General features: G+C 56.3%; 10 protein-coding genes across 10 annotated transcripts; 3 read left to right on the forward strand and 7 right to left on the reverse strand.

Annotated features, from left to right (window-relative positions):
- Positions 1–1,413: 1,413 nt before the first annotated feature.
- On the forward strand, positions 1,414–2,051 carry B0H18DRAFT_957336 (uncharacterized protein; the record flags this gene model as incomplete). The annotated part of the gene is made up of 3 exons (XM_048042571.1): positions 1,414–1,440; positions 1,493–1,711; positions 1,755–2,051. 3 exons carry the CDS (start codon positions 1,414–1,416, stop codon positions 2,049–2,051), a joined length of 543 nt encoding a protein of 180 aa, XP_047889805.1.
- A 235-nt stretch (positions 2,052–2,286) lies between these two features.
- Positions 2,287–3,911, reverse strand: B0H18DRAFT_1026394 (DExH-box splicing factor binding site-domain-containing protein; the record flags this gene model as incomplete). The annotated part of the gene is made up of 2 exons (XM_048029808.1): positions 2,287–3,549; positions 3,662–3,911. Coding segments are annotated over 2 exons (1,233 nt in total), but the record flags the coding sequence as incomplete, so codon positions are not given.
- Positions 3,912–4,081: 170 nt separating this feature from the next.
- B0H18DRAFT_1026396 (uncharacterized protein) lies at positions 4,082–5,855 on the forward strand. Its single transcript, XM_048029809.1, has 3 exons — positions 4,082–4,422; positions 4,476–4,538; positions 4,658–5,855. The coding sequence occupies exons 2-3, from the start codon at positions 4,491–4,493 to the stop codon at positions 5,522–5,524; spliced, it is 915 nt and encodes a 304-aa protein (XP_047889807.1). The 5' UTR covers positions 4,082–4,422; positions 4,476–4,490; the 3' UTR covers positions 5,525–5,855.
- Positions 5,856–6,643: 788 nt separating this feature from the next.
- B0H18DRAFT_1096042 (MFS general substrate transporter) lies at positions 6,644–9,199 on the reverse strand. The gene is made up of 14 exons (XM_048032438.1): positions 9,125–9,199; positions 8,832–9,069; positions 8,430–8,768; positions 8,333–8,377; positions 8,217–8,276; positions 8,155–8,167; positions 7,990–8,093; positions 7,855–7,933; positions 7,657–7,800; positions 7,450–7,596; positions 7,309–7,386; positions 7,206–7,249; positions 6,857–7,149; positions 6,644–6,797 (listed from the first exon to the last, which is right to left on the reverse strand). The coding sequence occupies exons 3-14, from the start codon at positions 8,745–8,747 to the stop codon at positions 6,725–6,727; spliced, it is 1,398 nt and encodes a 465-aa protein (XP_047889808.1). The 5' UTR covers positions 8,748–8,768; positions 8,832–9,069; positions 9,125–9,199; the 3' UTR covers positions 6,644–6,724.
- Positions 9,200–9,344: 145 nt separating this feature from the next.
- B0H18DRAFT_1096043 (protein transporter SEC24) lies at positions 9,345–13,220 on the forward strand. The gene is made up of 15 exons (XM_048032439.1): positions 9,345–9,599; positions 9,648–9,679; positions 9,748–10,534; positions 10,581–10,695; positions 10,719–10,913; positions 10,971–11,174; positions 11,229–11,333; positions 11,384–11,507; positions 11,565–11,720; positions 11,775–11,945; positions 12,000–12,295; positions 12,350–12,487; positions 12,540–12,734; positions 12,785–13,003; positions 13,061–13,220. The coding sequence occupies exons 1-15, from the start codon at positions 9,553–9,555 to the stop codon at positions 13,079–13,081; spliced, it is 2,805 nt and encodes a 934-aa protein (XP_047889809.1). The 5' UTR covers positions 9,345–9,552; the 3' UTR covers positions 13,082–13,220.
- A 109-nt stretch (positions 13,221–13,329) lies between these two features.
- B0H18DRAFT_936973 (nuclear pore complex assembly-domain-containing protein) lies at positions 13,330–16,060 on the reverse strand (the record flags this gene model as incomplete). Its single annotated transcript, XM_048041813.1, has 5 exons — positions 16,039–16,060; positions 15,601–15,990; positions 15,053–15,329; positions 13,764–14,998; positions 13,330–13,704 (listed from the first exon to the last, which is right to left on the reverse strand). The coding sequence occupies exons 1-5, from the start codon at positions 16,045–16,047 to the stop codon at positions 13,330–13,332; spliced, it is 2,286 nt and encodes a 761-aa protein (XP_047889810.1). The 5' UTR covers positions 16,048–16,060.
- Positions 16,061–16,331: 271 nt separating this feature from the next.
- On the reverse strand, positions 16,332–16,741 carry B0H18DRAFT_1026412 (uncharacterized protein). Its single transcript, XM_048029810.1, has one exon. It carries the CDS (start codon positions 16,716–16,718, stop codon positions 16,425–16,427), a length of 294 nt encoding a protein of 97 aa, XP_047889811.1. The 5' UTR covers positions 16,719–16,741; the 3' UTR covers positions 16,332–16,424.
- Positions 16,742–16,825: 84 nt separating this feature from the next.
- Positions 16,826–17,730, reverse strand: B0H18DRAFT_622666 (uncharacterized protein). Its single transcript, XM_048038816.1, has 2 exons — positions 17,229–17,730; positions 16,826–17,168 (listed from the first exon to the last, which is right to left on the reverse strand). The coding sequence occupies exons 1-2, from the start codon at positions 17,654–17,656 to the stop codon at positions 16,868–16,870; spliced, it is 729 nt and encodes a 242-aa protein (XP_047889812.1). The 5' UTR covers positions 17,657–17,730; the 3' UTR covers positions 16,826–16,867.
- A 2,227-nt stretch (positions 17,731–19,957) lies between these two features.
- Positions 19,958–20,794, reverse strand: B0H18DRAFT_622672 (uncharacterized protein). The gene is made up of 2 exons (XM_048038817.1): positions 20,269–20,794; positions 19,958–20,202 (listed from the first exon to the last, which is right to left on the reverse strand). Exons 1-2 carry the CDS (start codon positions 20,573–20,575, stop codon positions 20,102–20,104), a joined length of 408 nt encoding a protein of 135 aa, XP_047889813.1. The 5' UTR covers positions 20,576–20,794; the 3' UTR covers positions 19,958–20,101.
- Positions 20,795–21,502: 708 nt separating this feature from the next.
- B0H18DRAFT_1122277 (uncharacterized protein) lies at positions 21,503–23,598 on the reverse strand (the record flags this gene model as incomplete). Its single annotated transcript, XM_048034486.1, has 9 exons — positions 21,503–21,634; positions 21,688–21,817; positions 21,871–22,029; positions 22,080–22,370; positions 22,425–22,538; positions 22,597–22,646; positions 22,697–22,769; positions 23,445–23,487; positions 23,550–23,598. The coding sequence occupies 9 exons, from the start codon at positions 23,596–23,598 to the stop codon at positions 21,503–21,505; spliced, it is 1,041 nt and encodes a 346-aa protein (XP_047889814.1).
- Between the last annotated feature and the right edge of the window lie 674 nt (positions 23,599–24,272).

Consider the following 24,272-nt stretch of genomic DNA (forward strand, 5'->3'; position numbering starts at 1 on the left):
CAGACGGTCGTGGATCGGGGACTGGCGAGTTTTCGTGTCGTGCGGCTTGGGCGTGATGAAGAAAATAAGGTTCAGACAGATACACGGCCACACAAACACCTCCAGACGCGCGCCTCTCGCGCTCTGGCGCCCATCCAACGCCCATCCGTCTCGAATTCTCAACAACTTGAACAAGAGTCCCGCTCGAGCTCATAAGTCCTGTTTACGGTGTTGCGTCGCAGGTGCAGTTCCTCTAGGAAACTGTAGATCGCAAGGTCTCGATTTGCACAGGGTGTGACCCTAGCTCGCGCCGGAAGCATCATACGAGTCGAGTAAGTTCAATTGTTATGCTATCACAGTTAGCAGCAAGCACCTTCGCTCCGTTACGCTCGACTCGAGTGGGTACTGCTTCGCAGAGACCTTGGATGCCGACATGAGCTACCAACGTTATCCGACACGCTCCACTGACACGAAGGTCGTCCAATCCTCGTCATTTGGTAGCCTGCAAGTGATCTTCAGAGAGCCAACAACTTGAAGAGCCGACAAATCGCTCTGTATCTCCTCAAATTTGGATGGCATCCTACCGACTACCAGCGACAGCGTGAAATCGCATGGGCATGTTTATACTCCATTGAATGTTGAGGGGCTCTAAGCGGGAGCCCCCGTCGAGGCACTGCTGGAACGCCGCAAGCAGAGCATCCAGCATCCAAGACGCGACGACCACTTCAACTTGTTCTGCTGCCTGCAGTAACTTATTCTCCCCTTGGAAACCCTTGGCAGGACCTCGACCTCTTTGAAGGTAGGAAGACGATTGTATAAGGGCGACAATCGCGCTGAGTACCACGCTTCACTTGTTGACAGTTCGATGCGTTTCTAGGAACGCTCAGCCCTGCCTGCCGTGGCGAGGTATGTGCAGTGTTATGTTTGAAACTGCACGATTACGGTTCGCCGTGGTCCAGGTGTACACCAGTCTACTGCCAATCCGTTTTCGGGAGCCTGGAGTTAGGAACCTGTGTCGCCGGCAGTCGTGTTGTCACTGCTGTGCTCAGTCCTGGAAGCGGGATTGAGCAATTGAACTATCGGGGTTGCTCAATTGACACGGAGACCCTAGGCCTAAGTTATTACTTAGAGCCTTGCCAATGGTAGGATCCCGTCCAAACCCGATTCTATTCATTGCAGCTGCTCCGCCTCTGGCCAGTGCCTCAGCGCCCACCCCACCCCCCAATGACGCGTTGCGCCGCTCCGCAGCCCGCCCCCGTCATCGCTTCGCCGGTACAATGTTTTACTTGGGACAGCTTCCGCAGCGTATAACAGTATATGATGCGGGTGCGGCGCATCAAGTTCTCTATTACGACTTCACGACTGCACGCCCACAGCACTAATACACAACACTCGATACCCCTTAACTCTGAATAATCTTGTCGTGTCGTTCAGATGGGTCTCTTAAGTCTTCTCTGCGGTGTAAGTTGTTGTCTATCCCTGGTTGTCAAATGTATCTGATAGTTGTCCCCAGCATCGTAGGAACCGCTCCTCAGCGGACTACGGCCAGGGCGGCTACTACGGCGGTGGCCAGCAGATGCAAGGCGGGTTCGGCGGCGGCGCACCGGGAGGGGGCGGGCATCACGGTGGCGGCGGTGGCTTTGGCGGGCACCACGGAGGAGGTGGTGGCTTTGGCGGGCCTCATGGCGGCGGGGGTGGCTTTGGCGGACCACCAGGAGGCGGAATGGGAGGGGTAAGTGTTTTGATTGTGTGCTCTTGTGATGCCACCTTATGAGGTCCATTTGCTAGGGGGGTTTGGAGGAGGCTCTGGCGGACACCATGCGGTATGGGTGGCGGACACCACAGTGGTATGGGTGGCGGTCATCACGGTGGTATGGGGGGTGGTCACCACGGCGGCATGGGTGGCGGTCACCACGGCGGTCGGGGAGGTTATTAGATGCACCCGCTCCAAACAGTGCGATGTATCATGCATTTCGGGCAGCGAAGGCTTTCAGTCTTCCACTTGTGTAGCCCTATTTCGGGCGTATATGATCACGCTAAGTAGTCGCAGCGAAAACACCGGCCTTACATAGTGCGACATAATCAACCTGTACATTCGTCCATTTGGCATGCGATTGTAGTTATAAACTATTTCCCTCTATATACGAAAAGACTCGTGGCGGAATGCAGATATGACGTCACTGTCCAGTTCTATAACTTCCTTAGTAGGCAGGTTGACTGCCCTATTTGGCACAGGTCAGACTGAAAGTACTTAAACTGTGAGACAGCTTACGCTACGAGTGTTGAGTCTGTCAACCTGGCCAGTACATGTTTTAAAACATGCTGGTGTCGTCTCGCTGCAGACTAAGCACGGACCATTTCAACAACATTCCAGTAAGTCTGGAGCCATGCGCATGTATGTACTATTATGCACATCCACACTGACGTACGGCGATTCCTATCCTATGCCAGATTCTATGGAGGCTTAGTGTAACAATCTACTTACGCCAGCTAGAAGACTAGAGTACTGCTAGAGAGCACTACTGTGACAGCATACACAACATACAAACGATGCTCACTGCGCGCGGCGATAATCCACACAGACCCTTCAATACCTACGGTCGCGATCCCTGCGGTCGCGGTCTCTTCGCGAGGACTCGTAGTCGTCGTCTCGACGGTCCCTCCGTCTGTCCTTCTCCTTGTCGTAGCCGTAGTCCTTGCCGTCTCGTGGGCGGTCCCTCTCCCTCTCCCTCCCGTAGTCCCTATCCCTGTCACGATTCCCGTCCCTGCCCTTGTCGTAGTCCCTGTCTCTCCGAACCGCGTCTCTGTCACGGTCTCTCCGCAGTTCAGGCGAAGGCGACCTCCTCCGCTCCCTATCTCCGCCTTCGCTCCCTTCCCTGGCCCGTTCCTTCTTGATAACCGGCACATACCGCCTCTCGGGCTTGCCCTTGCCCTTCTTGCCCTTGCTGCCATCGTCGAACACCTCCTTCTCCTTCGCGCCGATACCAAGCAGCGCCGGCCTAGCTTGCGGGAGGTATGGATCGACGGGGCCTTTGTTCTTCTTGCTTGCGGCCATGCCCTCCTTCCAGCCCATACCGCGCAGCAGCGCAGCGCCAAACTGCGAGACGGGCACGCGCTCGTAGTCTTCTAAGGAAGCGGACTCGGGAAGCTCGACGACATCCTGCTTGTAGACGTCGTCCTCGCTCGGAGTTGGAGCAGCGAGCGGAATGGCGTCGATATGCGCTGCGTCCGGGTCCTCGCCCGCCGACGACGCGAGAATGGCACGCAGCGCGCGCGCGTCCTCCGTCTCCTCTTCCTTCTTCATACCGGTGTCCGCGCCCTCGTCTTCGTCCGCGGGCGGGGTATTACGCACGGGCCCCTCGTCCTCCTCGAGTTCGCCCGCTTGGCGACCTGCAGCCCCGAGAGCTGCGGCCCAGAGTTGATCGCGTCGCGCGTGCCGAGCCCGCCGACGCTCCCGTCCGCGCCCGTCGCGGCGGCCTGCGGGGGGACGTACAGCGCCTTGCGCTTTCGCGCGAGCTCGCGCCAGTCCTTGTTCTGCAGCGCGGGGATGACGAGTGGGCCCTCGGGTGCCTTGGGCTTCTCATGTAGTCTGTATAATTGTGTATGAAGAAAAGCTGCTGTGAGCTGTGGCTCCGCTCTGGGGGCGAGTGGGGGAGGGGAAGGGGGACGCACCGCTGCACACCGAACTGGTCGAACCCTGTCACGAGCTCCTCGGCCTCCTCGTCTTCCTCGTCTGAGCTGTCTTTCTCATGAGAATTGTAGCTGCGTATGCGCGGCCGTGGAGAGGGCGCGGGCGAACCGAGGGGGCTGCCGCCGTTGCTGGACGCCGCGAGGTGTTTTGGGAGGGCGGGGACCTTGAAGGTGGCCTCGGGAGCGGAGTCTGTGCCGGAGTCCCCCCGCGAGACTGGAGTGGGCCGTCGGATGGTGAAGGAAGCTTGCCGACGACATTGCCGGCAGCCGATGTGACTGGGGGAGAGTGTGGCAAGAGTAAGACAGCTTGAGGACCTTGAGGCGCGGCGGGGTGTGATCTGAGCGCCACCCCGCACAATAGGGTCAAACAAAGGCGGGATATACCATTTCAAGCAGGGCGCGCTGCGATCGAGATTTTCTTTCCCGCCGCCATGTGACTGCCATCATAAGACTGGCCCGCCTCGCTTGTATCCATCGTATGCGACACCGACATGTATCTCAGGAGCTATCACTCGGACTATGTTTCCTGCTCGGCTCGTTGTCGCGAAAGTGAAGGTTCCATGCGCCGCGGCACTGCCTCCTCCTGAGCACTCGGATTTAATTTGCCCGGGCTAGCACTGCTTCGGATGCGGAAGCAAATTTCCAGCGAACATCCGAGTGTCTGTTCATAAGCGAGGCCTGCGAGAGGTCCCTTACCAACCTCCTCCTTCTCAGGGATTCGGAGCTCGGGAGAACTTGGTGGCGCAGTTATAGGTGCGTAGCAGCTCATCGCTCCTCTCAGCTCGTTCTCATACGCCATTGTGAAGTGACAGAAAATCAACATGGAGTTTATGGCTAGCTCAGTGGATGCAGAGGTGTCTTACCCTCATGTTCTTCCTTGGAACTGGTTTACGAAGTGAGCATGATCCTGCCTTTCCTGCATTCAATATGTATCTTATTCTACGTGTCCAGGGTGATTGGATCTCAAATCGTCTCAGACATTGTCAAGCATACTGATCCTACACCAGTATTCCTTCATGCATGCGTAGGAGACGCATCGTTCGCCGCATCGTTGTGCCTGGTCTGCAAGACCGCACACGAGTGGCTGAAGCCTGTCCTGTACCGCACGGTCGTCCTCTCCTCCTCGCGGCAAATCATCGCCTTCGAGCGCACCCTCCTACTCTCCCATCCCTCCATCGCTACGACCGTGCGGCACCTCTGGCTCGGCCCCAGCAGCTCGCACGTAGAGCGCGACCTCTCCTACGCCTCCACCGCCTGGCCCGTCACCCTGCTGCACCAGATCCTCGCGCGGTGCACCTCCCTCCAGAGCCTCGCCATCGTCAACTTCGCGCAGCACCTCATGTACCGCATCGCCGGCGTGATCCCCGCGAGCGTGATGTCCATCCACGCGGGGCCCGTGCACGGACACCTCGACGTCCGCCACCTGCGCTGCGCCGCGAACCTGCGGAGCGTGACGAGCATGGACACGTACCTCTCCGACTGGGAGGTGCAGGAGCTCGCGGGCGCGCCGTTCCTCAAGAGCCTCCGCAGGTTCTACAGCGCCCGCACGGCGATCGAGTACGCGTTTGACCAGCTCGCGGCGGTGCGCGGCGCGCCGGGCCTGGAGACGATGGAGGTCCTGTGCTGTACGGGAGCGGCGGATATCGGGGGCACGCTGGAGACCCTAAAGGGGATCGCGAAAGGCCGGGAGGGGAGCGATGACGAGCGGGTGGTCATCACTGCGCGGACGGGCCGTGGTAGAGATGGCCTTGCGGATGGTACCCGCGCGTTTTACGACGACTGGGTTGACAGCCTTGGCAACCATGGACCTAGCTGTCCCGCAAGCGGCCTATATCGCAGCGTGAGTGCTTCCTGAGGTAGGTCATGATTCGGTGCTCATCCCAACCGTCTTGCAGGTTTCGTGGAGGGTTGCGTCATCTTCTGACAAAGAACCTGATCCCCCTTTTGAGTGACGATGTTCTGCTACACGGTATGTTATTATAAAGCTATAGCATCTGGTTTTGCATCATGTTTTACTGTATCTTTGACTTCTTAATGACGAGTTGGCGGGTTTTGGATTGGGACTTCGCGCGCGATCCTACACAAGAATTCGTTTCGCAGTCGTGTTGCTGTAGTGTAATTCTGCTGCTCACTATCTGATGCCTGATGGGGCTGGCTTGGGGCTGGCTCATGATCGTATATACTGTCGAAGCTGTTGGGTTTGGGAACCCTCTGCCCGTCCCCAGACTGCATAGGCAAAGGGTCCGTGGATTCCTGTCATCTAACAACGCTGCGATGCACGAGGGACAGAGATGCGAAACGAACTCTGCTAATGGCCGCTTGGTACGATCGTACTTGCATATCTCGATCCTAACATCAAATCCGTGAGCCTGCCTGTCGCGTCCTGAAAGTGCCATGCCAACATCTAGCACAGTTGCACCAGTGGCACGCACCGGAATCAAGTCTTCCTCCGGAGACGGTATTCAAAGGGAACGGATAGAATGAATCGCAAGGAAATCGCAACGAGCTCGCGGGGTTGTTGCAGGCAATGAGGCGAATGACGAACACGAGCACGGCAGTCAGAGATACTTGACGTGAACTCAATATAAAGATCAGCAGAGTTCGGGCAGCGAATCAGAACTGACTATGTACTGTCGCTGGACACGTTGCTTGTTGAGACGAAGCGCACCGAAATCTATAGTCAACTGACGTGGCCCACCGCAGAGCCCGGAAGTTAGAGCGGGAGTTGACTTACCAAGATAGCTGAGGAGGCGGCGGATGAATTTCTGAATGAAGGTCCTGACAAGCGTCTCTTGCCGTAAGCACACTGATCACACGCACTCAGAGGACGCATTCTACTACTAGCCACTGGCAGAAGGTGAGCGCTGAGCTTTCGGGGGATGGCCCACTCTGACCGAGCTTGGGCCCTACCTGTCGCACTCGGAATGAGTCAACTTCAAAGTAGTATGAATCGAGCCCATGCCATGCGAAGATTGGTGTTCGTGTATTCGTGTATTATTGCTTCATCAAAAGAAGAAAAAACCCCTGTATATAAAGACCAGGTATATGACGCGGCTCATTCAACCACGCGAGGACGATTTGGTACAATCGCCCACAGACAGAATAGAAAACTTAACATCGATACCAAACTGCAAGGTCATCATCAGCATCTCCAACAAGTAGGACATTCAGTACGAGAACCACGTACAACGGCTGCAAACTTTTGATACCCTCCTTGCTCGCCAACAAACCTGTCAAGAATGGCAAGAACGCACTGCCCGCCTGGCCGAAGCCTGCGATCCAGCCAATGCAGCCCGTCAGGAGCCACGGCGGGAGAATCCGCCCCGAGTGGTTCATTACAATCGGGTAAATTGGTCCGAGGAAGACCCCGACGAAGGCGACCGCGACTGCGCCACCAATGAGCGAGGGGACCAGCCAGACGATGAGCTCCAGCGCGATGGCGAGAAGGACGTAGAGGAAGATGACATAGCGCTCGCCGATCTGGGTGACGAATTAACATGTAGACAAATATCTCGTCAGAGGTTTGGGGCGCTTACCGTTTTGTTCACCCATAGGAGGCCGACACGGCCGAGTGTCAGTCCTTCACGGATGATGCGCCTCAATCATTGACTTCACGTCTCAATAATAACTGTGACGTACCTCCGAAGAAACCGGATGAGATATACCCAGATGACGGGCCTCCAGCGCGTACGTCAATCACATATGTGACGATCCATCCTATGGCCCATGACAACGCAACTGATCAGCGTTCATCAAATCGAATCCACATGTAGAACTGACCTCCGACGGTGACTTCAATGCCAACGTAAATAAAAATAAAAATTGCAAGGAGATGCAGAGCACGCAGACGGAAGATCTGCTTGTATTTCCCTTCCGATTGGCTCCCTGACGTCTCTAGCGGTTTCTGGCCGATCTCCGCGAGACAGTCTAGATGGCAGCATGAATCAGCTCGCAGTCTGCGCAGTGACCATGCTCGGAGCTACTGACCATCCTGATTTCTAAACTTCAGAACGAGGCAAAGAATTACGGTGTTGATAAACGCGACGCCTAGCGACGTCAAGTAGTGGAATGACCAATGACGCTTCTCCGAGAACTGCGTTGCGACGAGGGGAGAGCATAGTGCGCCTACCCCTGCTTGGCATGTATCAGAGATCTATCCAATAGCACGGATGTGGCGGAGCTTGCCGTATACAGCATGCATGATGCCCATCTTGTTCTCGGTGCTTTCGTTCCAACTGCTGACATATCCATTTGCCCCTGCGTCCTGATACGTATGACGGTCAGACGAACGTTGTTGTTGCATAGCATAATCAAACCTACCTGGAGAGACATGCCAAACCCATTTATGCAATAGCCTAGCACAAAGACAGGAAACGGCGGGGCCGAGGCTTCAAATGCGTATCCTATCATCTGCGCGATCGACCCTAAGTGACCGAGTCCATTCAGATATAGGCGTCCGTGAGGCAGCCGCCGCGAGGCATGTACCTATCACCATCACCTGCGCACAGATGAATACCCATACAGACAAATAAGGGTAATATGCCTACCCAACCAAAGCCGAATCGGTCTGTCAAGGCAACGTTTGCAGCGGCGGCGGAAATGAAGCCCTGTCATGAGATGTAGGTCAGAGAACGCTGTGTCAAAAAACACCCAGAGCACAGACCAGACAGGCGAAGACGAAGATGAGGGATACTATTGTGAAGTTAACCTTCATGCAGGATTAATAGGGAACACATGGATTGAGATTCGTAGGCGCGTACATGGTAAACCTCCTGGATGCGGGGCAGCAACGGGCCAGTGGTTCCGTCGTTCCAACCAGCCAGGAATAAAGAGAAGCACATGGCGGCGAAGTGAATGTTCGCTTTCCGGCGTAGGATACGCGGGTCTACGTCTGCTTGAGAGTGGGCACTCTGTGCAGCTTGGGAAGTTGCGGACCCATCCTGCTTTGGATTGCCGTCCTCACCTGCGGAGATGTTCCGCAGCTCGATGGATTTAGAGTCATGGTCAACATCGATCGTCGGTGACTCTGCAGGATGCGGAGATCTCGCGCGTAGCGAACTCGAGGTGCCCCCAGACATCGTGCACGATGATTTTACAGTCTGTCAAAGCGGGGTCTTCAGCGATCTGAAACTTGCATGTCATTGCGTAGGGGAAACATTTACGGATTTGGTTTCCACTGGCTCCTGTTGTTACACAGCACAGACGAAGAGATCAAACACTGAGCGCCCTTTAGCAATTCATAGGGCTCGTTATATAGGAGCGATGTTAGCCAAGTCCCTGCAACGTGGTCCAACGAGACAAGTCCAACGTGGTCCTTCAACTCCTTGGTGCTGATCAATAATTCAATAATTGGCTAGTCGATGGCCAAGTCCAAGCCAAGTCCTGGGGCGATCGAACAAACTCCGAGTCAAACACGACGTTGAGTAACAGTCAATGCGCAGGGTTGGTAGCTTACCGTTATAACGGCAAAGAAGTTGCAACAGAGGATTTCAGAAGAACTACACAAGCTGCATATCAAGTTGCTGCCAGTAATTCATGAATGAATGAAGGGCGCACGGCGCCAATTACAACAAATGAGTGGGTCTGCACTTGCCTAATCGGATATTATTTCCTTAAGAGGAAGCCACGTACCATAGAAGATAATCAATACACGTATTGTTACCGACTTGCGTGCTGAACACGTCTCACTTCTGTCTCATTGGCTACTGGAACTCGTCACCTGCTTGGGAGGCGACGTCGAGCTCACACTTGGACTTGCGCTAAGTTATCTTCGACGAAAGGAGCCAGGAGCGAACAGCTGTGCCCGGTGACGTGTCGCCAATACACGCGCGTGGTATATCTGCCGACAATTCCTTCGACGCGAACCAGATCTTTCCTGCGCAGATGGCCTCTCCAGCACAACAACTACCACCTGGATGGGCAGCAGAATGGTGCGTCTAACCTCACTGCAATCTCGCGAAGTGTCTGACAAGTTCCAGGGATCCGACGAATCAACGGTATCTCTTCATAGGTACGCAGTAACGCGTCGATCTTGTGAGTGACGCACTCTGAACATATCTCGACCGTGGTCGTTTGCAGAGACCGCGACAGGCCACTCGCAATGGGAGGTACCCGTCATCAACCCTGAACTCGGTGGCATGCAGCCAGGAATGTCGCCCAGCATGTCACCGTCCATCTCTCCAGCACCCGCACACCACACGAAACGTCGACAGTATGCTGCCGGCCAGACACAAGCATACTATGGCGCTGCAGATGGCCTCACACCTCAGTACGGCGCGGCCGCACCACAGCCTGGCCCTCCTGGCCAGCCCGGTCAGCCTGCGCAGCTCTTCACGCCCGGTCTGGCAGCAGAGAACCAGTTTCAGCAGCAGCAAATGGCGCAACAGCAGTCTGGCTACTTCGGCGGCGCGCAGCCTCCACCAGAGCCGGAGTACATCAATGCACCTGGCTTCGGGCAGCAGCCGGCACCGGCGGTGGGCGCACTGGCGGACCAGTTTGGGCAGATGAACATGGGCGTGAAGCGGCCCCAGCTCTACACCACGAACCTCCTGACGGCGCCGCCAGACCCGCGGGAGCTGCACCGGCCTCCGCCCGAGATCTGCCTACCGCCGAACTCAAGCATCTCGCCGTCGCCGTACGCGAATGCGGACCCGTCGTATCAGCGGTGCACACTGAATGCCATCCCGGCTACGCACTCGCTACTGAATAAGTCCAAGGTCCCGCTTGCGCTCATTATCACGCCGTACCGCTCACTGGAAAAGGACGAGGAGCCGGTCCCGCTGGTAACGGACACGGTCATCGCGCGCTGCAGACGCTGCAGGACGTACATCAACCCATACGTACAGTTCATCGACGGTGGCAACCGGTGAGTCGCGTACATATACTCATTGGTACTTACTCAACGGCTGCAGGTGGCGTTGTTGCATGTGTAACATGTCGAACGAGGTCCCGCAGTTGTTCGACTGGGACCAGGTCCGGAACCAACCTGGCGACCGCTGGGCGCGTGCGGAGCTGAACCACTCCGTCGTGAGTTTGTTGCGCCCACCGAGTACATGATCCGGCCTCCCCAGGCGGCGGTGTACGTGTTCCTCATCGATGTGAGCCATGCGGCCATCCAGAACGGCATGCTCGCGACCGCCACGCGCACAATTCTCGAGAACCTCGACCGTATTCCGAACGAGGAGAACCGCACGAAGGTCGCGATCATCGCTTTCGATGTCTCGCTTTACTTCTTCTCCATGCCGGTGCGTAGCCCAGTGCGATCGCACGTTGACTATACCCCAACCTGATCGCATGTTCAGCCGGGCACGACGGATTCGTCTATGATGGTCGTCTCGGACCTCGACGACGTCTTCTTGCCCAAGCCCACGGATCTGCTTGTTAACCTGTCGGAGGCCCGTGCATCGCTGGAGGCACTGCTGGGGAGACTTGGCGACATGTTCACGGAAAACCACACGATCGGCAGTGCCCTTGGTCCTGCGTTGCAGGCAGGATTCAAGCTGATGGTTCGCCCCTCTCATTTACCATCTTGTTCTTCGGGTGATAACTGTTTGCGCTAGACACCGATCGGTGGGAAGATAATCGTTCTCTCCGCCAGCATTCCTTCCATCGGACCCGGTACGCTCAAAAATAGGGAAGACCCAAAAATTCTTGGTACTTCCAAGGTACATTCCCAATACAGTCAATATGTTCTATCTACTCACAACAACTATAGGAATCCGGTCTCCTTCAAGCTGCATCGCCCTTTTATAAGACCTTCGCCATCGAGTGCTCACGCGCCCAAGTCTCGGTGGACATGTTCCTCTTCAGCGCGTCCTACCAGGACGTTGCCACCCTTGGTGAGACACCGTCTGTCATGTGTCTTCAAGTTTGATCTAACATTGGACGCGTGTCAGCCTGCCTTCCCCACTACACCTCGGGTCAGACCTACTTCTACCCTGCGTTCAATGCCTCGCGCACGGAGGACGCGATGAAATTCGCACACGAGTTCGGCGAGGTCCTTGCGATGCCGATCATGCTGGAGGCGGTTATGCGCGTCCGTGCATCCAAGAGTGAGACAACAGCCCTTATGTTTGGATGTCTGCATCTGACCGTTTTTGTCCTAGATCTACGCATGTCATCGTTCCACGGCAACTTCTTTGTGCGCTCCACGGACCTTTTGGCGATGCCGGCAGTGCCTGAAGACCAGTCGTACGCCATCGAGGTCACGATTGAAGATACTCTCACAGCGCCATTCGTTGTCTTCCAAACTGCCGTCCTGCATACGACGTGTTATGGTATGCCCCCGGAACAGTCTACTTGAATGTCATTGTGACTCATCTTCCACACAGGCGAGCGTCGCATTCGTGTTATTACCCTCGCACTGCCCACGACGAGCAATCTTTCAGAGGTATTCGCGTCCGCAGACCAGATTGCCATCGCCACCCTACTCGCGAACAAAGCTGTCGAGCGCTCAATCACGCACAAACTCGAGGACGCACGGGACGCGTTGTTCAGCAAGACGGTGGAGATTTTGCAGGCGTACAAGCAGAGCATGACTGCTGGTGGTGCGGGCGCAAGTGCGCAGTTGGCGATCTCGGACAACATGAAGATGTTGCCAGTGCTGGTCCTAGGATTACTCAAGAATGTGAGTGATGCGAGAGTAACACTACATGACGCGTGGTTGAATGTCAATTTGTAGGTCGGCATCAGGCAGAGCGCGCAGATCCCTCCAGACCTCAGGGCATACGCTCAGGCTCTCCTCACGTCTCTTCCATCTCAGCTTCTCATCCCGTACTTGTACCCAACGTTCTATTCCCTGCACGGCATGCCACCAGAGGTATGTACATCTCAGTAGGCTCGTGCACAAGCGAACTAATATCTGGCTTCAGTGCGGCACTGTCGGCGAGCACGGCGTCATCTTGCCTCCCCCTCTTCCGCTTACCTCCGAGCGACTCGAGAGACATGGTCTGTTCCTCATCGAGGACGGCCAGACGATCTTCCTCTGGGTTGGTCGTGACGCAGTGCCTCAGCTCATCATGGACGTATTCAACCTGCCCAACTACGAGGTACTCCGTGGCGGGAAGGTAAGACGCTCTGCCACGTCATCTGCGGAACTTGCTCACTGTCCCTTCAGACGACGTTGCCATTGCTGGAGAACTCGTTCTCGCAGCGCGTCAACGCCATCGTGCAGAAGATCCGGGAGATGCGTCGTGGTGTCTACTATTCACACCTCTACATAGTAAAGGAAGATGGGGAGCCGCCACTGCGGTTGTGGGCCCTTAGCTGCCTCATCCAGGACCGCTCCGATGTCCTGCCAAGTTACCAGCAGTTCGTTGGCCAGCTCAGGGATAAGGTATAATCACAATGTGATCCCTCGGAATTGTACGATTCATGCTCACGTCGTGTGCAGGTTAACGGCTCGAGTTATTGAGCGGACTTCTTGTTGTGGAATGACGGGTTTGATGATCCTTCTCCTGCCTAACGTATTGGAACGATGACGTCTCTCGCAATGAAATGTAGAATAGCCCGTTGCGCGGAGGAACGTAATGATTTCTGTTATCTGCAAATACACAAGCAAGGAAAACATGGCGATTATTGAGAACGATGCTAATACATAGCGGTGCGGCAAATAACTATACAACAAGCACTCCTATCGAAACGTTCGGCTTGAGAGAGCATCTATCCTCGTTTCCTGCGTGAACTCTTAGTGGGCGCTGCTGCCGCCCCTGCGGTAGTAGACTTCCGCGTACTGCGTGTCTTCGTACTCGGTTTTGTGGGTGACGCGGGTTCCGGAGACGACTCGCCGACTGAAGGAGCCGTGGATAGGCGAGTAGACCGTCTCGGGCGCCTCAGCTCCTCCGCCGTCATCTCGTCCTTCTCGCTCGCCTTGGCCGTCCGCGGTTTACGGCTACCCTTCTTCGTTGCAGGTGTGGGCGGCGGTAAGGGCGGCACTGCATCCTCTTCTTCCTCTTCTTCCTCGTCCATCAAGGCCCCGGGAATGCTCTGTCGGAGATCTTTACGTTTTGCATTGCTGTTCGTCCGTGTCGTCCTCGTCTGCCGTGGAGGGGGCGGCGATGGCGACGCCCTTCTCCGCGCGGAGGTAGAGCCAGCACTCGTAGCACTGGCGCGCGGCTTCCGCGCCGTCGTCGCAGGCGGCGGGGCGGGGGCATGCTGATACGTTCCCGCTCGTTCTCGTCGTCCGTCACGGGGTCGAACGCGCCGGGTATGACCGGCGTGTCCGACTTTTCCTGGCGCAGCTTCCGCGCAGACACCCGCGGTCTGTCCGCGCGCGCGCCGAACACCGACGTGGAGAACCCCGCGGTCGGGCTTTCTGCCTCTCCCATTTCGGTGCGGTCCTCTGCACGCGACGTGTCCCCCTGGGTAAAGTCAGCGAGCTCGGCCGCGATGGCGTCCTCGTCCGTCTGCATCGTGACGTCGCCGTCGGGGGTCCTCGCGCCCGCGCTTACCGGCTCGGGTCGCTGAGGGCTCGTCGAAGCATGCCGTCCCATCGGGGCGTCCTGACCAAACGGACGCTTCCCACCAGCAGAGATCGACGGCGGCGGCTTGTAGAACGCGTTCGGCGCCTGGTTCGCACTCCCTGCGGTCTCGAAGAGCGAGCCTGGGCGCACACCCGGCGCTGGCGCGCGAGCAGCGCCGCTCGCAGAAGTCGATTGCGGCGTGCTTGAGCCGATGAGCGGGATCCGCCCGGCTGATATGCTCGGTGCGAAACCGGAACCAGCGTGCGCAGGGCTGGACGTGTTCGCTGGGAACGAAAGAGGCGCGAACATCTCCGTATGCGGGGTGGTACCCAGAGGGGCGCCGAACCGCGGTGCGCCCGAGCGCTGCGAGATCGTCGGGGCTGCGCTCGGTGTGCCGTTTGGCTTTTGTGCCGACGCAGCAGCAGCACCGGAGGCAGACTTGGCAGAGATGGACACAGGCGGGGCGCGCACGCTCTCCCAGCTCATGCTCATGTCCGTGCCGTTCGTCGCCTTGTTTGCCCACGACTGGGATGCGGCGAGGCTCGGTCGCGGCGCCGCCGTGAGGTGCTCGAGCTCTATCTCCAGGAGTTGCCGTTCCGCTACAGGCATCGACGCCATGAGTTCGTCCATCATTTGCCGTCGCTCCTTCGCAGCTGCACCACCTGGGGGCAGCTGACGGTCGAGCTTGATGGCGGAGGCGTATTCGCCGGCCTGGACGAGGCGAAGGCAGGCGAGATCCTGGATTGCGGACACGGATGCTACTGACAATTTGGGAGACGGGTCCATGACGTAGTCGTGCAGAAGGCTTTGTTCATACGCCGTCAGGTGCAGTGCGAGGAGGGTTTTAAGCTGCGCGAGACGAGGTTTCGCTGCGAAGTGGTTCAGAATTGTTTCCCACAGCACACGCAATCAATCCGACTTACGCGTAAGGCAGAAGTCGAGGATCCTCTTCACCAGCCGTGGCCGCGACTCACTTCGTTCAGAGAAAGACCTCTGGTAGCGCCATGCATCCGCGATGTTGGAGTCTGCTAGCGCGATCGCGTATGTGTCCATGTCGCGAGGCTCCGTGAGGAGGGGCTGGACTGTCCGGACATACTTCCGGATGTATGTATGTGGGTTGTTTGAGAGTGATAGCGCTTGCATAATCTTCGAGATGTAATCCCCAGACAGGCGTTGGTCTGACAGAAAGGAAACCGCTCTCTAGCAAGCATGAAGTCAGCTGATGCCGTAACAACAACAGAAAGCCAGTGTGCAAAGTGTGCCCTCCATAAACTTCCTAAGGTTGACAGTTCTGCATGCTAGACAGCTGCCAGAGGTATATGGCTGTCAAGGTGCTGCTTGAACAAAGAACATGCATTGCCTGATCATAGACATGGTCGCCGCCATATTCGAGGCCGAAGACACAGCCATCCAAACTCATTGGGCAAGTGAAAGAAGACACAGGCACACAAGATACATGGCGGCCACTCACCTCAACGTTGATGCCGGTATCCAGATGCCAGTACGCGTCCGCAAGGATGACAAACTGCGGCTGTATGCACCGTGACTCGCTGAAGTCCATCTCCCTCCCGTCCTGGTGCCACTTCAGCAGAAAGTAAATCAGGCTGTCCTGCTTGATCGCGTCGTACGTAGAGTTGCATATGGCCTCGAGGAGGCGATGGAGAGAATCGACGTCGGTAGGCGGATAGAGGGAGTTCGCGTGACGAATGCCGCCCTCAGCGAGAAGGATGTCGAAGATGAGCGTGTCCGACATCCGGACGCGTTGCTCCTCGATTTCGCGCGGAATGGGGTCGCGCCACGCAAACGACTCTGGTGTGGTGTCGAAGAGCGCGAGGAGGCCCACGGCTTCATCCTGAGTATCCTAGCGAGCGGGTCAGAAAGTATAGCTCCACACGTCAGACGGACTCACGATGTCCATAGGTGGCGATGAGGTCGAGGGAGGAGACAGCGACGAGGACGCCGAGCAGGGTGGACACGACGTCGAACAAGACTCGCGAAAGTGGCGAGCGCTCTGGTCACGTGCGCGTGTTTCCACTTGCAAGCCTGAGGCCTGACTGTCCCTTCACTGAGGCTTCGTGGTCCGCCTTGTACGGTTGCTAACGAAGCTGGCTCACACTTGCAGTATGCTCAGTTCAGCTGTTCGAGTGCCAGACTAATTTATTGCTAAGGGGATCACCGAGGACTACAGGGCAGAGCTTTTTTGTGCGTGCTATGACCGAGGCCCTCTTACATGCATCTTCTCGGGACCTGACTCTATCATACAGGACGTCGAGAGTGTCTCCGTCAAGAAAGATACTAGACACACGCACAGTAAAGTTCGACCACCACTCTTCGTACGTAGTTCGCCCATCCATTAAATCGAGCGAGGGCGAAGACGGAGAGTTCATCCCCACTCGTAAAGCAGCCCATCCACTCATGCAGCTCAGCATCCACCTCGAAGTCATCGTCGGGCAAAGCGGCATCCCACTGGACGCGGCGTGTGCGAAAGACCTCGGAGGCAGGCTCGTCGCGTGCGATGGCCCGCCTCAAGGTTGCCTCTTTGCCTGCTTCGAACCAAGTCCAGGAACCATCGTCAGCCGCGGTTCGCATGCCTATACAAACTATGTTTCAGCCAAGCAGTGTTGCGTATAATGAGGATAATGCGAGAAAGGCAGATGAGGGGTTGACTCGGACATTATTAGCGACGCATGGCGCCACTATAGGCCTACATTGCAAGAACGCCGCAAAACAACCCGGATTTAGCCCAAAAGACAACAAGCACAGTACGTACCTTGGTCGCACGAGTCGATTGTGAACACTATCCGGCGCAACGGTCTGTAGTCCTTCACGTTCAACGGTACTTTCGCCGTACAACAGAGCTCTTCTTGCACTTTCTCATTGTGAGCCCAGACTATAACGTCTCCACAGCTTCCAAGAGAGCGGACCCAGTACTCGGCAGTTTCAAGGATCTGCCAGACGAGTGGGAGAGGCAATCCCATATGGACGTGAAGTATGCTCTCCATTCGCAGGACATCGTCAGCGTCCCTGGGAGCATAGAGGCTGTCGTCAATGCAGTCAGGCTTGTGTGGACATCACAGCCTCACAGATAGGGTAACATACCAGCTTGCAAGTGCAGCCTTCAGGTTTGTGATGATGGCTTGCAAGTGATTGGCTACTTCCTGTGCTCTTTCGCTCGAGAGTCTGGACGACCCCATGTTGGCCCTGTGACGCCTCTCAAATGACTCGTTGTCCTCGTCATGCTTGTCCTCCGAGTTGTACTCTCCCCCATTGTACTCGTCATCATCCTCGTGGACATCGGTGACCTCGTTGATCTCCTCTTCTTCTGGGCCAAAGGCAATGCGCGAAACATTCGCAAGCCTTGACATTTCCACTGCGAGGGCATGGGCGGATGCTGGTAGCTCTCCCGCTAGTCGCCTGATCTCCGTCAGCATCTGGACTATCATCCCCTTGTGTTCGTCAGAGGGCGATTTACAGCGCAGCCCTGCAATGATCTGCGCAGCTATATCCTCGATGGATCTGTTGTTCATCTGAGTCACGGATGAGACGATGAGAGGGTGGACCAGATCGTACTGGCAGTGTGGTGTTATCCAAGAGAGACGTCTGCATTATGTATAAGGTCCGTTGACAAGCAGACGCCTAGCATAATACATGAAGCATGTATCTTTGCATTGCATAGGTCACATTGACATGGGAATGGTCGCCCTGCCACACAAAGCCTGACGTACTTACGCAGCGCCTGCGTGTAACCAAGAACTGCACGCACGTTTGTTTGGTTCACACCTGCGAGGACGAGTTCTCGTAGAGGTCTGACTGCCAATAGACTGGAAGTGGTAGGGTCAAAGAGAAGAGGAGCAACGACACTGTATGGAATGCTTGTCTGGCGTCCTGTGGTACGCGGCTAAGTAGTCAGCATATGTATTGAGCTCCCGATAACGGGAGAGAAGACACGGAAGCTTACATACGGACATCAAACGTCGAGCTTCCAGTAGGGCGACTAATGGCTGGATTCGATCCGCCAGCACCCGTTCTGGCCCCCTCGATATGCATGGAATCAAGGGACGAATGAACACCTGTGTAACTTGGATATCGCGCGCGAGTGTCACCCCAGTCTCATACGTTCCGCGAATTGTGGCTCGGGGGTTCAGCCGTTCCCAGCTCTTGGAACATCGAGGGCTGTAATAGCGGGAGATTACGTGCGGGCTCGGTGATTTTGAGTACTCACATTATTTCGAAGTGAACTGCCATCTTCCAGTTAAGTTGCCGGGATATATCGGATACCAATAGGCCTCCAAGATGTACACCTGTACACTGTCACTGGGTATTAGCAGACTTCGGCGGACGTGCACCGGATGTACGGCGGTCCGCCGAAACTTCCAGGTGACGCGCCGTGCCGCGCCGCATGAGTACACTGTCAGACTAGACATTGATATTGACCCTTGAAGCTAGATTAGCCCTCTGTCTAGACAGTAGTGTTGTAGCTACTAACCTAGTATAGAAAGGCAATCTGGGGGCATTTGCCTCGGCGCATGCTCCAGAAAGACGCTACACTCAGCCGGCCGGGGGACGAAGTATCTCAATGGTTCCAATCACGCTACGACCTGGAGGAGCACACACAGTGACCCTAGCATATATGACAGCAATATGAATTGTTCCTGTGCCAGCGTGAAGACAGCGTCAGACCTCAAAGTACTAAGGCCGGTCAAGGGTCTGCTCACCGTCATCATCAGTAGACTCGGAATAGCACTTGGTCGTCATCACCACCGAGAACACATATCTCAACGTTCAACGTTGTCAACATTCAACCTTTACATGTACCAAGCAGTACGCAAGCCGCATACGACGAATGCTTTAAATCAAAGAAAAAGTGTATAATTACGGTGAGCGTTGTCAACAAGTGAGTTTGGCGCCCGTACGTCCGCGTCAACGGCTGGTGCCAGTGGCTGAATCCGGGAGCCCTCCTTCTGTGCAGTACTTTTAATACTTTATGCTTGTCGCTGTGTTTTCATGGGCAGGCCGCGCTGTGTACTCGGTGGTGGACGTTCATTCCCGCCTAAATGCTGTCGTACCTGCTCCAATCTACTTATGTCCAACAGAACGTGGGGCCCGGACTCAACATGACGAAGCCTGGGGTACACAGGCACTTGCAGACAAGTTGACTCGCCAGTGTCTGGCCGAGCATATGCGTGCCAGTCGCATCCATCGGGGTAAGTACGTGCCCTCATCACTATGCAATGTCGAGGCCTCATTGTACATACTACTAGACGCAAGGAACTTGAATACAGCACTGACAGAGCCTATACCATCTGACCGCTCCTTCAGATTACCTTCACGGTTCGCCTTGTACCCCGGTCGTAATCGAAGTTGGCTCAGGTGAGCCACCATCTGTATGGATCTTCGTTACCGTCAAATCAAGGGGCCCTAGAGATGGATCGTGTGCTCCTTGTCCTCCGAATGGGTCTCCTTGCGAGCGAATCTGACTGATCGTTGCGGAATCCGGATCGGCTGGGAATACATAGGCGATGCATCGTGCATGACTGATAATGCTCACACGTCGAGGTTCGTGTTCCCGCGCACACAAAGGAAGGCCCGTATCCGTACGCATCACCGGAGAGCTTGTGTGCTACACTGTACGGGTGGATTCGGATGCACTTTGAGTCTATGCAGCTCTCGCAAGCTATCACAACGAGTCGCACTTTGTGGTCCCGGTTCATGTGGCCTTTTGACAGTAATCCCTGGTGCACTATGCTCACGACCATAGCATGCAAGGCCGTCCTTCCGACGTCTAAACGGTGTATGCATGCGATGCACTGACCTCCTCCACCAAGATGCGCAGAAGTCACTTCCATTCATGCTAGGTACCACCGGCGCGCGTTGTACCAGTGATACTCCCCATTATACACGCCCACTTGCAAGCTATGGATATAGCGTCGCCCGCCGTCTATCGGATGCTGTCCCGTATACCGACATCGCTTCTACTGACTCCCCGTAGGCCCGTACCTCACACCACCGCCCTGAATCGCACTGGCGCGGTCCTCTCCCGTGCGATGGTCGCCGCCCTCTCGTGGGGGATCCACTGTTCCATGTCGCAGATAAGGGTCTCTTGAAGACATTCCGAACATGCCCTCGAGGTCCAACGTACCTGGTCGCTCGCGCCCCCGCCCGTCTGGCCCGTCCTGCCTACGGAAACCTGTTCCATGCCCGCTCGCGGTTGAGAAGCCCGCGACGCCGGATTCGTTCACGCCCGATTCAAGCGAAGTGCTGGTCGCGCCGCCGGCTATGCACGGGAGGAAGCTCGTCAATACCGTGGCGCGTCGGTGTACTGGTGATGTGCGAAGATGCGTACGGTGAAAGCGTGCGCCGTGCTGGTATGGCTCTTCTCCTCGAGCGAGGCGGCCTGCTCGTTCAAGTTGATGCTGCGACCCTATCGAGTCCCTTGTCAGGCGCATGATGGGCTCAGAGGGAGCGAACTCACATTTGCTCCTCGCTCTTCCCTGCGTACGCGGCGTCAGTCATGGTGTCGCGGTTTAAGAAACACGCAGGTATTCAGGGAGTCGGTTCGTTGGACGATATTGAGGGGGAATGTTGGAGGTGCCACGCCGCGGCCGACGGTTGTGATATATGTCTCCACGACGTGAAGCGTAAGGGCAGGTAAGAATGACTTCACCAATGCGGCAGTCGCGCCACCTCACTTCCATCGCCCTCCACCGCCTGGCCAAACCTGATCTATGCGATGATCCAATGTATTCCACGTAACAATGCACTATGTACTACTACACAAAATTTCTGATCTTCCCCGTCAGCCTGCCCGTAGAGCCCGTCCCACTCCCACATATCACCACCACGCAGCTCAGGTCCAGGCCGGGCACGGAGCATACAGATCAGCTACCTATCCTCCATGTTTTCCTTTTCCTCCACAAACAAACAAAATGTCCCAAGATCGACTATGATACACAGGGGTATACGCGGCGGGGCGTTGGTATGCAAGATGAAGGGAGGGCGGTATGGATGGGGTCCGCGCTGCCGGAGGTCGAATGCGAATGGGTGGGCGGAGACGGAGATGCAAGAGAGCGAGGCGGGAAGCGAAAGGACGTGCGAATGACCGAGGGTTCGGTTGAGGCGACAATGCGATGCGAGATGCGAGACGAGAGACGAGCGAACGAGCGGATGTGCGACGAGTTGGACTGGCTAGTAGGATACTGTCTAGATGCGAATTCTAGCTGCGCCACCCACCGCCGTCGTCACCACACGATCGTCAGCACCGTCGTCACGTCAACTTCCCCTCACACTTCGACCCGCGAAGCTACGCACGTTACTGTGTTTCTTCTTCCTCCCTCCCCCAAGTTTTGGTACGGCCCACAGGACGCCGGGCGCGCTCAGAGCGCCTCCGACTTGTAGTCTGCGTAGTCGACGGGGCTGCCCACGTCCGTCTCCGAGCCCGCACTCTCGAGGTCAAGAGCCTTCGGGCGCAGGTTATCCGGCGCCTCCTCTACCGTGAACGTCTGCATCTGGAGATTCGTGACGTCAGCGCACAGGTCCTGATCACCATGTTTTCACGCACCTGGACGTGCACCCCCGCGCTGATGTCCTTCGTGTGCCCCGACCTTGGCCTGGTCGCGACGCCGTGAGAGCTCTGCACTTGGTTGGTCATACTCCGGAAGCCGACGACGCCGGAGTGGCTGCTCGCAGTGCTAAAGTCCATCTCAGCTCGAAGCACTACAGGAAGCACGGAATGAAGACGCACTAGATCTCCGGGCCGTTGTTGGAAAAGTTGGAGAGGCGGCGGACAGCGCGGCAGGCGACGATGGTAGACGCGATGGCTGCGGGCACGTTGAAGATGATCGCCATGATCGCGTTCAGGTTCAGCACCATGAACGACGTCGCGATCGCGTTCGCAATGAACCTGTGCCGTGTCAGACATACATGAGAAACAGGCGAACAACTCGGACTCACGCCACGAGGAAGTAGATCATGCCGTCCTTGAACAGGATCGAGACGAGCTGCGAGCGCTGCTTGCGCCCGTACAGCTTGATGACGCTCAGAACCATGACGAGCGCGTCGAAGCACATCGAGTAGATAAACGTCGCCGCGAGCGTGGTGTTGTTCGTCTTCGTGATCGCGCAGCCTTGGCCGGGGATCCACTCGGCCGTGAGCAGGACACCTTGGAGGATGAGAGACCAATGCCCGAGAATGACGAGGACGAGCGGAATGACAATCCAGAGGTTCTGTGACCATACCGCCATCCTGCGAAGTACGGTCAGGTTGATCCGCGTGCACTAAGATGTGTCTGTGACGTACGTCCGGATCGACAGGTTGATCGAGGCGAGGCCCACTGCAGCATCACCCGCGAGCTGGTCGAAGGTGTACAGAGCCTGGCAGTTGACCTCCGTTCTTGCGTCAAGGGCGATCAAGCTTCACAAAGAACGTGATAAGCGTGTCTCTTCACAGGTGCACACGATCGGACACTTACATGCCAATCAGGGCGAAGAACAAGCAGTATCGACCGAGCATGTAGAAGATCTGAGGAAGCATCAGCATGAGGCAGCAGGCCGATGCAGTGTCGGACCCACCAAAGGCCATTGGAACTTCTTCTTGCCAGAGATGAAGGCCCAGTCGAAGTCCAAGGATGTGAAGAACTCCCAGCTGTCAGGTAAAGGTATGTCAGTCAGTCGTTTCGGATTCCAGTTGATTTCATAGTGATAGATCCCAATTTCCCGAAAACGAGTGCACAGACGGAGGTCGTCGGGCCCTCTTCGCGTCGACCGATCCTCACCCTCTGCCGGCTGACCTCGGCCACAAACTCGCGCGGGACACATCCAAAGCTCGGTCCACATCGTTGGGCCCCGCACAAACAGCGTGTATAGAAGCGGAGGTCGTCGGACGTTGGCATGCAGTGATTGGTATACTTTGCCGCTCAACCTGGGCCGCCATAGCTAAGGTCGCGGCTCCCTGGCTCAGCCTGGCCGCCAAAGTCCACTGCGTTCGGCGTGATCCCACATCGGATCCGCTGGACTCCGCCTATGTGTGTTTGAAGGACGCGAGGCCCAACAATATGGACCTAGCTGTAAACCGTCCGCGGCCGACCTCCCTCGAATACGCGACGCTGGCCGCCGACGTTCAACGTCCTGGCCCTCTGGGCTCGAGGACCAGCGCAGGCCGCGCAGCAGATTCAAGGTCATGATGCATTCGTCGATATGGTCAAATCCTTATGGGAGCACCCCACAGATATGTACCATGACCGATACGCTCCGCCCATGCGCACATTTACACTCGAGGTGTAGTAATATGGAAATAGCGGTCAGACATAGCCACACTCACAAGTACACGCCAGCAAGGCAGTGCATCAACTTGATGAAGGCGTCTGGCAATCGACTGTAGTGAGCTACATAGGAACGATCGTCGCGACGACGGCACGCGACTTACCTTCATCAGTTGCGAGTTCCTCAGCAGTAGACCACTTTGCCGCAGGCATGACAAGGAATGAACTTCAATGAAGGAGTCGGCCAGGGTTGGGTGGGAGGCAGGCGCGCTGATCACAGAGGAGAAGCGGCGGTCGCTGGCCCTACCAATCGAGGACAACGGGGTACATATGTACTCTGGCGCCATGACAAGAGGAGGCCCGAAATCGGGCTAGACAGAGAAGACTGCCGTTTGCCGTTTGCCGTTACAGCGGAGCCCCTGGCTGGCGCGATCCATGTGGGAATCGTCAGCGGCATCCGAGAAGGCTGGACTGGGAGCTTACGTCTGCACAGATCAGAATAATTTGAGGATTCTGAGCCTTCGATATCATTTGAATGAGAGCCGGTGCAGGGTGGGTGCCAGACAGCGTCAATCACTGGCGCACGGCAGGCTGCCATCCCTGGCAGCACGTTTGTCTACGCGCTGGGCAAGGCCTAGGAAGCAAACAAACGCGCAATTTCGGGCATGGTTACCTTCAGTTGGAGAGGCTCTGCGCTAGGCCCACGCTTCCTTCCCGTGGTGAGTATTTGCGAACAAACGAACGGCCGTATATGGCAACTCCCAACTCAGCGAAATTGATTGCGCGAGCGGCAGAAGCCGTACAATACGCGTTAAGAAGCCGTGCGCGTGCCTTTTTCATTCTGTCTTTACGCAATCTTGGGAGATTCTCCGTTAATTCGCCACAAG

This window comes from Fomitopsis serialis (assembly GCF_022376445.1).
Source record: "Fomitopsis serialis strain Sig1Antser10 chromosome Unknown B0H18scaffold_74, whole genome shotgun sequence".
Taxonomy (NCBI): Eukaryota; Fungi; Basidiomycota; class Agaricomycetes; order Polyporales; family Fomitopsidaceae; genus Fomitopsis; species Fomitopsis serialis.